The 11,797-nt window shown below is 35.8% G+C and overlaps 1 protein-coding gene across 2 annotated transcripts; it reads right to left on the reverse strand.

The window, feature by feature from the left end:
* On the reverse strand, window positions 1-7,850 carry LOC107661197 (sodium channel subunit beta-4-like). 2 transcript variants are annotated; one of them, XM_016450675.1, is made up of 6 exons: window positions 7,508-7,850; window positions 5,865-6,268; window positions 3,051-3,214; window positions 1,511-1,733; window positions 1,244-1,373; window positions 1-1,009 (listed from the first exon to the last, which is right to left on the reverse strand). In XM_016450675.1, the coding sequence occupies exons 2-6, from the start codon at window positions 5,944-5,946 to the stop codon at window positions 925-927; spliced, it is 684 nt and encodes a 227-aa protein (XP_016306161.1). In that variant the 5' UTR covers window positions 5,947-6,268; window positions 7,508-7,850; the 3' UTR covers window positions 1-924. The 2 variants fall into 2 exon arrangements, with proteins under 2 accessions (XP_016306161.1, XP_016306163.1); XM_016450677.1 differs by having other exon boundaries at window positions 952-1,009; window positions 1,240-1,373.
* Between the last annotated feature and the right edge of the window lie 3,947 nt (window positions 7,851-11,797).

The raw sequence follows: 11,797 nt of genomic DNA on the forward strand, positions 1-11,797 counted from the left end.
TTTGCATTGTAATGTTCTGCATTGATTCAGTCATCCTCGCCAAAAGGTGGTGACAGAAGCATTAACAGGCACCTGTGTTTCATTTTCAAGCAAAAACGGTAATGAGGTTTATTTTGAACTGGACTCAAGACTGTTAAAATAAGGCCTAATTCTCCCTTCAGCAGAACTCTGATTGTAATAAGCATGATTTTTCTTTTTTGGCTCTATTCAGAGGTACTGCATTAAAACATGCAGTTTGATTAACCAGCTATGAGTCTGTCTCTGTGAGTGAAACAATACAAATCACTAGTGTCCCTCTAAACAAATTTCTCTGTTGCATAACTGATCTTTCTACAACATATATTTTTCAAAGTCAATGGCCATTTGACAAACAGGAATGCATTTTTTTTAACACAAGAAACCTGTACTCCTTTCACAATTATTTTAGTCAGGCACCTACTGTAGATGTGAGGGCATGGGCTCTTCACAGTTTTACAGTCCAGTTCAATGAACTAAATAAATAGCATAGCTACATTTATCCCTGTCTCAAGCATTATTGAAGAAAATATTTCATTTTTCTATCATAAGAATAAGTACAGCCCACAGATTCAGTGTGGGCCAAGAAACTAAAGTGCATGAGGCTGCATGTGTGGTGCATATTTAAACGCATATATAAATTTAATATATGCAGAAATACCTTATGCCCCTCGTTTTATTCATATCCGTGTTTATGCATCAACTAAAAATAAGTCATATGAACATCATCCTTGGAAAGGTTATGAATGAAAATTTTTCACATTTGTTTAATACTATCATTGCTCTATATATATAAAAAAACAAAAGTATAGCATTTGTAAACACGGATGTAAATTAACAGAGAGGGCACAGCTTGATGGCTGATCCATGTTTTCACGTGCATGTGTGACTCTGTTTGGTTGCACGCTGTCATGCTTTCTTTGGTGTAGATTTGGAGCCCGACAGACCGTTCTCTGTGTTATCAATCCCTGAGGAGGTGACAAGGCACTCCTTACTGAAAAAAACATAGAAAGAAATGGGCAGAATGAGAGGGAGATTATATATATAAACCATACATATTATACATACTACTACTACTACTTGCATATTAATTCATCAATTATTTTATCATTTATATTTATTGTCAAGCAATGACATGGTCCAAATCTGGAAAAGGGTACAGGAAATCTTAATCTTTCTAGTCTAATATATGCTTATGTGTAGATCCTACAATTTGCCATGAACTCACTTTTTTTCCTCAATCTTTGCGAGAACGAACAGAGTGAGGTTCTTTAGCAGCATGAAGGCCATTAACAAAGCGATGAATCCACCAACACAGGAAGCAATGATGATGGTGAGTGTGTTATCAACCTTCCTTACTGAGAATGGGATAGCCAGAGAATACAACAAAAAGGGAATGAGAGAGGAGAAAAAGGCATATAGAGTTATTTGAATAATGACCTTGAAATGTGATGTTCATGTATCATTCTCTCTCTTCCCACCCTGCAACACTTACGTTCCTCTACTACATATAGAGTGAAAATGGCGCTGTGATTCTTGCCCTTCTCTTTGGGGTTTTTGCCAAAGCAGGTGTAGATGCCTGCATCCTCAAATGTTATATTCCAAAGCAGGATGGAGATGTTATTTCCTTTACTGGAGCCAACGTACTCCACCCTCTCACGGAAAATGTTTACTTTATTTGGCTCCACATTATCCGTGGGAATTACAGAATCAGCCATCTGATTGGGAAAGAGAACTGTCAGTTATTAATGTTAAACTGAGCATATGTAAAGTACAACTAACACTGGCTCTAGATATGTGTTTTTGTCTTTGAGACTATCAATACTGCAGTGCAAATGTATATCTTAAATTGTCACTCCATTTTACAATATCCTTAACTCAGACTGTTCTCTTTGACTTTGAAGTCTGTAGTGATGATCTATCTTTGTTACCATCTTTGATACTTGAAAGAACACACAGAATATGACACTGAGAAACAATATCAAGTCGATGGAATGATTTGTAAGAACTGCTGCCCTTCCACTTCAAGTGCCCTTGAAGGCATACAAAACCAGCTCAAGATAAAGTAAGGGTTTCTATTTATATTTCTATCCAATCAATGTTAGACTTAGCAACAGTAACTCATTTTATTGTTAAATTATGTTTTGGATGTTGTCTTAAGTAAATAAAAGCTGAATACAGTGTGAAAAGTGCCCTGCTAGGCCTACATGGTGTTCATGTATAACTGAACACGTTAGATAGGTAAAGGATAATCCACATTGAGCAGTTAATTATAGAAAAAAATCAACGTGGAGGACGCCTGAAGGGGTTTAGCCTATTGTGTATTATCGAGATTATTACACGGCCGCTTACCAAATAACTAAATATGTTGACATGAAATACTGAATGAACATATTTTGTATATTATCCAAAAGCTCCTGCTAAGAAAAAAAGTCTACCACAACATATAAAACAATCGGTAGTGACAAGGCGAACATTGCAGCAAAACAGTAAATACACTGAACTCCTCTGAAGTCATTGTAACTACAATCGATAACTAAGAGACGCAGGATGGCGCCAGCTGCATTTGTATAACAGCGAGCGCGAGGCCGCGGTGTGATATACGAGATTTCGCAATGTCTGACCGCTGGATGGCGCGAACATTCGACCGTCAGTGTAAAGCAGTTCACGTGATCAGTGCCGCAAAGTTACTTATTTGATTAGTAACCAAAAATAGCACAGATGCATATTTAACAGAAAAATACAAAAACTTATAAAATACAAGAACAGAGAAACTCCTAAAACTTTATCTCCAGGTTTAAATTAGATTTTAAATCCCAAATTTTCAATGTGGTCTCAGACTTTTGAACCCCCAACAAGACTGTTTGTTGTTTAGTAGGCCTAAGATGACATGTTTTGGTTGTGTTTGTGTGGTAACATATATTCTATTCTAGTGTATTCCTCAAATGACTTGCAATTGTACCATTATATTATTTTATGTACATTAGTGGAATAAATTTGAGTATCCCATAGTTATTAAACCGAATATCTGTTACCTTACGCATGGTGCCATTATCATTGAACTCCCATTTGAAGTAGAGGTTAGTGATCCCAATACAGCTGGCATAGGTGCAGGGCAGAAGGACTGTGCTGCCGTTCACTGCTTCCAGAAATGGAACCTTACCAGTAGACATCTCCAGAGCATGAACGCAACACATGCCTGAAATAGGAAGAAAAAAAGCAGATGAAGATGGAAAACATGAAATTAAATGTTCCTATGTGGTCAGTGACACTATCAAAACCTGAAGAGAGAAACGCAAATCTATCAAAAGGTCATTAAGATTAATGGCAAACTGACATATGCACAAACACATATACAATGCACCCGTTCCCATTTATTCTCTCTTGCTTTCTCACATAAAGGTAATGTTGCAGTTCTCTCATGAATCAAAGGGCTTTTACCTCACATCCTTCTAGTTATTAGCCCAGAGTTTTATCTACTATGCCACACCGCATTATTTTATAAGAACTACCAAATTTTGCTATAAGTTTGATTGCATCGTATAATAATTGCTGTTAATAGTGTTCATCGTCCGTTTGATTGTCTTTAATTGATTTTCCTTACATTTCTGCCATATGTACATTAACTGACAGTCACCACTGATAAGCTACCACTAAATATTGTAGAAACGTAATTTTCTGTAAAGTTGCTTTGCAACGATTTGTATCGTGAAAAGCGCTATACAAATAAACTTGAATTGAATTGAACATATGTTAACTTTTAGTGGTTGGTACAGTGATCATTTCAGCACCCAGACATGTTAAGAAAAATAAATCATGCATAAAAATTTCTGAGACTTTGTAGTGCCAATAAATATAACTGGTCAAGTATGAAACCTCTCAACAACCCAAACAACTCATTCATTTTCAGTCGTGGTTTAGAAAGTGTCTACCAAATGCATGAATATATTGAACAATTAAATAACTTTTAATAAAATAATAATAGTAAAAATGCAACTAAATGAATACATAATATAAATTATGCAAATAATACATATAAGGCATAATAATATTTGAATATGTCAGCATGTAGTTGAGCAAGGTTCATATAACAGCTTTCACATTTCACATGTGGTTCTACAGAGATACCGTTTCATGTACACAGCATTTTTAGTCATCTATATTTAACTTTTTCTGTTCTAGGTGTTTACTATAACTTTTATCGTCTTCTATTACTGTGAAACACATAAGAGGCATAACTGAATGAGTGAATTAATTATATACATGTTTTCTTGTTTCATTGTGAGGAACAATTTGTTGATATTCATGGTACATGCACTAACAGGGAAACTGTGTGTCTGGATATTGAAAGTTCCTATATACAGAATATATAACACCTATAAATGTATATATTGTACACATTTTACATACTGTATGTAGGCCTACCATTGTAGATGAGAAATAAGCAGGCTATAGGGTGAGCTTCCATACACACCTGGGCTCTCTGACGTCAAGTGTCCAGAAGTTTGCTTGGCATGCAATGTGACAGAATAAACATGTGCTGGTGTGAGAGTGCTGAGTTTACACTGCTGTGTAACTCGAGACGTTGCATAAGCAGTGAAGAGGTCCTACCAATCAACTGTACCCTTTCATGAGAGGTATTTTAAACAAGGAAACGAGTGATTGTGAAAACACTGTATTCAGTGGTGATTTAATCAACATGCTTGTCATCATGTTCTCTAAGAGACTTTGTACTTCCGTTACAGAAACGTAGCCTGCTGCTTCACCCCAGAGAAACATTTAATTGAATAAATATTGATGAGGAATCAGTCTCATGAGACTTAATGATTCTCTGTAACAAATCTCCCAAAATACCTTAGGAGAAACAAAACTATTTTTTATTTACTATAGAATACAGAGCTGCTGTGTTAAATGAATGAAGATAAAATAGCCCAGATACTTTGAAACTGATATATGATGAAAAACATTTGAAAGAGTCTTAAGCAAAGTTTGACTCAAACAGTCAGACATACTTGATTCGAGAGCCTATTTAATGGGATCTTCAGTCCCTTGTTTTCTGTGATTAACTCAGCACCAGTAACAATCTGTGATACTCCCCTTTACCAGCCATGAAACAAAACTCCTTACATTACTGTAAGTCTCATCTTCCATTAGTCTGTGGTGGTCCAAAGTATGTTCTCTAGAGCAGCACGGGATGCCCGTTCACAGCTCTCGCACACATAAATCTCTGTCATTATTCACAACCAAAATATGCTACCATAACTGACAAACAAAATTTGAACTTGCAAACTAAAAGCAAGCTCCTCAGAACCATGCCATCCCATATTCAAGTACAAATGCAGTGTGATATGCAAGGCCCAACTTAAATGATAAAACACTTGTGAACATTTTAACATAATCAGAAAGAAAGTCTTGAGTCAGACTTGATATGACATGAAGGAGAGCAAATTATAAGTCTGACCACAGTTTCCTGAGCGTAGTTCCGTTGTCAGAGGCAAATATGTCTCAGAAATTTGAGCCACTAAACTAATGCTGACTTTAACACTTTATGCTACAGCAGCTCTGCAATGCAACATTAGGAGTTGGATCTGCGTGTGTGTGTCTGTGTTTAGGACATCAGAGAACTGCATAGACTCACTGATTCAATATGAATTTTCAGTATGAAATATTAGTACAGTACAGACTTGGTACTTGCGGTAAACAACTCTCTGACAAGAACAGGAATTCATTTGGTCTGTTGTATTTAAAAAAAGTTTTTAAAGTTTATTTTTCTACATCAAAAATCATAACTAAACATAATAGTTGACAACAGTATGTTTTCATTGTGAGGAGGTAGAGGCAAGTCTTACCAATGATGAGTGTGAGCAGAAGAGAGGACACAGTTCTTTCTGAGGGCACTCCTCTCAGACGACCTCTGCTCTGTGTCTCCATCCTGCACTTCACTTTCTTCTCCCTTCTTTTTGTCACGTGCACCTGCCTTCCTCAGCAGTTCACATCCACTTTTGTCAGTTTCCCAGAATTCTTTGTTCCTCAAGATGCTGCCTGGTTGGCAAAGGCTCCTGTACTTCTCAGCAATTGTGCACTAGATCAATCTGAGCGTGCAGTTCCTAACATCAAAGATAAGATTCCTCCTGTTAAAGGCCTGTCCAGTTCTCAGGAGATCTGGAAGCACAAGGATCTGCCCAGCTGGGAAAATGAAGTTGCTAGAATTCCATCTGGCTTCGTTTTTTTGGTTGTTCGGTTACCCTCTAACCTGTGAAAAAGGGAAGTTTTGAACAGGAGGTGTGGAATATACTCATTGATCTTGATTCAATATAATGCATAGAATTATGCCCAATCATAAGAGAACATTATTCTACCATTATCTATTATCTATCTGTGTGCGGTTTACACGACTGTGTGCTAAGGACTGCAGTGTACTTAGAACAGTGAACTATTTAAAACTTGAAAAACACTCATATATGGCAAAGGACTTGACACTGAAAATAGGAGCTAGAAATACCTGATGTTATTGATCACCCTTCAAAAGTTCATATATGGTAAAAGATACCTTGTCTAAAAATACAAAGGTGCATGTATGGAATCTTTTGAACAGCTTCAGTGAATATGTGTGAATAACGAGATTCTGGAGTTATCTTTTGCAAACCATAACTTGGCTTTATCTTGTTAATAAAGTCTATCTGGCTTCAAAACCTCTTCAGAGCAATTTATTTTGATCAGAAAAATTCTCCAACAGAGGGCAGCAAGACTTACAAAGTACATAGAGACATAAAACACTCCACAATTTCTCTTATAAAAAAGTGATCCCACATTAACTATAACCCTATCTGCTGTAATGTCAACAAGAGAGATCAGCTGACAGAATATACTTAAGTCCGCAAGTTTCAAAGCAATTTACTGTAAGCTGGTTTGGATGTAAGTCTCTATAGCATGCATGCAAATTAGTAAATATACAAACCATGTATTTATAAACAATATTAATTAAAAAATGTATATGAATATTTCTTAATATCTCAACAAAGCTAATTATACATTGATATATAATAAAAAAAAAAATATATATATATATATATATATATATATGCATATATAATACAATATACTAATAAAATATATTTATGTATACTATATAATAATATTAATAACTACTAGTAACTAGTTTTATTATTATTATTATTGTTTTTTTATAAATGTATTTATGTATATTTATTAACTTGGTCCAATTTGATCTAAACTGACAATACTACTACTACTAATAAACATTATTATTATTACATTTGTTAAATTATATTAATAAAATATCCTTAATTATAATGTAATTATATTAGATGAACACACTGAACTTTTGTATTTGTGCATGAAGTCCATTCTTCAGCATTATAATATATACATACATTTCGGACTATGAAAAACCAACCAAAATGTTTGCAAATGACTCAAGAGCTGCATGTTTTTGTGTCTGGTTGAGTCTGTGTGTGTGTCTGTGCCATACCTCTGTTAAGCAGGTAAATCAGTGTGTCCTGTTTGGAGAAGCAGAGGGCATCGGTCCACAGAATATGCTGCACACAAATCCGCAGTGCTTTGGTCCCAATTCTGCTCAGACACGCACACGAACACCCTCTGACACACACACACACATACACACACTCTCACCGACACACCTTTTAAGGGACACGCGCAATCCAGCCGGTAAAACAGAAGTGAAGAGCATTGAAGCACTAGAGGTCTGAGGACAACTGCAGCTAGTCTGTTCAACAGCAGCCCACCCCCTCCTCTCTCTTTGAAAAATCTGCTCAAATCTGGCTCATGCTCAACTTTTCCCCTCCTTGGCTGACTGCCTGTCCCTCCCTTCCTTCCTCTCGCCCCTTCTATCTCTGCTCCTTTCCTCCCTCCTCCTCCCTTTCTCTGAGCTGTAAATGTGGGTTCAGGTTGTTAGGCTGTGTTATTTGGGGTCCGGAGTCTCTTCTGCACTGCAGTTTTTAGAGAGGCAACAGGAAGGACAGCTCCAGAAAGAAACATGAGGGGTCCGCCAGCTCCACAACTGCTGAGATACACATCAATTAACAGTGACAGGGTGATGAGAGTGACATGCGTCACTGTCCCACATTGAGGAAGATACATAAATGAGAGTAGACTGTACATGTGTGTGTGTGCTCGCCTGCAAAGTGACTGTGACTTTGAATATGTGTCTATGTCCACCTCTCACACATCCATGATAGATTGGCAGAATTGAGTTTCCTATGACTCTGCATTTCTCAACCCCACCCCCTCTCGTATTGTTAATAGGCTGCACCAGCAGTGTCAGGTTTTCCTGGATCAGGGCAATTGTCATCTGAAACCCAGAGACTTTCTGTATTCTGCATTTATATTTACTGGTGAATCATTGGAACAAAAAGCCATGATGAATATAAATTGTTCTTTCTTTTTTATTTCCTTAAATCCTTTACTTAATTCCTTTAAATAATTTAAGGAATTACTGTAGCTGGTATGATGCAGTAGACACTGCTTGGAAGTTTTTGTCTCGTGTCTCCTGCTTTTCTTATTGCCCTATCATATCTAGCTCTAGATACTGCTCTGCTTAAACCACATCCTCTTTTCTCAAAACAGGCCCTTGTTTAAGCCCCTCCATTAAGGACTGCAAACCACACATGGATTCTTACTGCATCATCCTCATATGGACATGAGTAGTAGTAGAATGATGTTGCAGCATTACATTGTGAACTCCATCCTCAAGTTCTGCAATAATGTTTCTGTCGTTCCAAGAAAAATCAGGCACCGGCTGATACAAGTGCTGTAAAACATTTAGATGTCATCACTCAATCTTTCTTAAAGGGATGGTTCACAAAAAATCAGTCATAATTTACTCACTTTCATGTCGTTCAAGTCTTTGAAATACTTGCTAATGTTGCTAACCAAAAAGTTTATTTTTTGGTGTCCTATCCTGTTAGGGTTAGCAGTGTCTTTGGGGGGGGAAAAAAGCATAATGTATCCGTGTACTTTTTTTTAGTTGTCCTTGTTACAATGTTATTTCAGTGTAATTACAATTATACAAGTACTGAATAATATTAACAAACAGCATGTACTTACTACAGGGTTAGAGTTTTTTGGGGGGAGGGGGGAATAGTTGCATATAATTATCCATAATTTACTGTTATTACTATATTAAGTACATGTAACGTGTAATGGACACAAAGTGTTACCACATTTTTTTAAATGACATTTTTTTGGGTCACACTTTAGTTTGAGGACCAATTTCTTATTGATAGTAAGGTAGTTGTTAAGTAGGCATGGGGTAGGATTAAGGGATCTAAAATATGGTCCTGCAGAATAAGACATTAATATGTGCTTTATAATTACTAACAAATAACCAATATGCTAGTAATATGCATGCTAATAAACAACTAGTTAAAAGTGAGAATTGGCACCTAAATTAAATTGTTTCACATTTTTTCAATGTTTTGTGGAAACTTGAAAACAGAAATGCAAAATTAAGAGTTGAAGTTAAAGACACACTCTCTTGCACTTCAATATGAAGATTTGAAGTTTAAATTTATAATATTGTTATGGAAGATTATATATATATATATATATATATATATATATATGTGTGTGTGCAAGTCATTTCAAACTATGACAAATAAATTCCAAAATATTTCATATTCTCTCTCAAATAAAATGAGCTCATAAAACAACAAATAATTATAAAAAAAAAAAAAACTATCAAAATGCTGATCAAGTTTTTGACAAAGTATTGTGTGTCACGCCATATGCCACATTAAGTATCCATATACAGTATCGACAAGTGTAGCATCAAAAATATCCATACTGATATCATCAGAGTTTAAGACACTGGGACAGTGCAGGAGTGTGTGTGTTTGTGGGATGAGGGCTGCAGTTTGGAGTTCTAAGTTCCGTTTTGAGGCTGCTCTGCAGCACTGTGCTGCACTGAATGTGGCAAGGTTTTTTACTGCTTTCTGGACCAGTTCCCACCAATGCTGCATTTCTTTCTCATCACACACACACACACACACACACACACACTCACAGAGAGAGGTGTCCTCTGCTGGTGCAGCAAAGAGTCTGGCAGGGGACGAGCCTCTTTCAGCACTCTCTGGTATACCGCAGTGAGTGAGCAAACACACACACACAAACACACACTCACTTCACTCACTCACGTACAGGAAGTCAGGTTCTTTATTTGGTTGAAGCAATTGAAAATCTATAAATTCAATTATTCCTTTTAAGTCTAGAACTCAGAAGTCCCTCATCCATCTTAGTACCACACACACACACACACACACACACACACACACACACACACACAAAAAAAAACACAGAGTCAGAAGTCCCTCATCCATCTTAGTACCACACACACACACACACACACACACACACACACACACACAGAAAAGAACACAGCATGTTCTTATAATAAACAGGCTAAAGACTAACCTCAGATCAATGTAATGTAACAAGCAGTGATATACTGTGTCTTGTCTCTCAAACACATGCTTTTAATCTACATCCTCTCAGTGTGCTAAGTGTTACTATAATAATAAATACACATGCATGTTCTGTTTACAGCCACATTTAAAAAAGGAGCCTGTGCAATGTTTGTCCATTTGAGGGGGGAGGATCTTTGTCTGTTCACTGTATTGAATGAAACTCTTAACTCATGTTATCACTAATTTATGACAGACTTATACAGCCACCAGAGGGTGCTTTTTCAACCACCAACAAATTTATTAATGCATACAGTATACACACACACACACACACACACCTAGTTGGAATCAGCTTCCAGAAGAGATCAGATGTGCTAAAACATTAGCCACATTTAAATCCAGACTCAAAACTCATTTAGCTGTGCATTTAGTGAATGAGCACTGTGCTACGTCCCAACTGATTGCACTGTATTTTATGTATAATCTTTTTCTATTCTTAACTGTTTTAATTCAAGTTTTTATTATTATAATTTTTATGATTATTTTAATTCCTTTTATGTAAAGCACCTTGAATTACCATTGTGTATGAAATGTGCTATATAAATAAACTTGCCTTGCCTATCTATCTATCTATCTATCTATCTATCACCAGATAAAATGTTTAATCCTTGTTTATAGACAGTATACTAGTCATAAAATCTGGCAATTTAATGAAAGCACAACCAAAATTATGATAGCTAAATTTAAGTTAGAATTTAATCCTTGCAAAAGAAGTCCAACATAAACTGGCATACAATCAGACTCAGTGGGGGTAGATGTTAGAAAAAAAAAACTAAAACAGTTGTGTTTTGATGACTTTTGAAACTAGCTTTACCATGTCAAAATTTCAAAGAGAACATAACATCCACAAAAAAAAAAAAATCTAAAGTTTTTTTTTTTAACTTTTAAAATGTCAATTTAAAAAAATCCATAAACATATTTGTAAAATGTAATAAAACTTGCAAGAAGATAAAAACTCATTTGAGATGAACAGAAACATTTACAGTATTTAATTTCAAAAGTAGGATTAAAGGATGAATTTACTATATATTTACTATATTTAGATATTTTCTAAATAGCAAAATCCTGATCGGCAGCACTGATGAACAAACAATCCCAGAACACTGAAGATCTGAGGTTGATGCAATGAGATGGGCAGTACAAATAACAATAAAGGTCCAAGTACTACATTTGTTTTATTTTTATTTTTTCATGCAGTTTCTCTTTGATCCATCCATATTATATATATATATATATACAGTGGGTACGGAAAGTATTCAGACCCCCTTAAATTTTTC

This window comes from Sinocyclocheilus anshuiensis, unplaced genomic scaffold (genome assembly GCF_001515605.1).
Source record: "Sinocyclocheilus anshuiensis isolate Anshui unplaced genomic scaffold, SAMN03320099.WGS_v1.1 scaffold1365, whole genome shotgun sequence".
In the NCBI taxonomy this organism is placed as follows: domain Eukaryota; kingdom Metazoa; phylum Chordata; class Actinopteri; order Cypriniformes; family Cyprinidae; genus Sinocyclocheilus; species Sinocyclocheilus anshuiensis.

Bases quoted from the DNA above. Each gene is read 5' to 3' on its own strand.
- LOC107661197 (XM_016450675.1), bottom strand. From the start codon at position 5,946: ATGGAGACACAGAGCAGAGGTCGTCTGAGAGGAGTGCCCTCAGAAAGA. The intron at 3,215-5,864 runs GTAAGACTTGCC...TTCCTATTTCAG, and splicing joins TCTGCTCACACTCATCATTG to GCATGTGTTGCGTTCATGCT. The intron at 1,734-3,050 runs GTAACAGATATT...TTTCCCAATCAG, and splicing joins ATAATGGCACCATGCGTAAG to ATGGCTGATTCTGTAATTCC.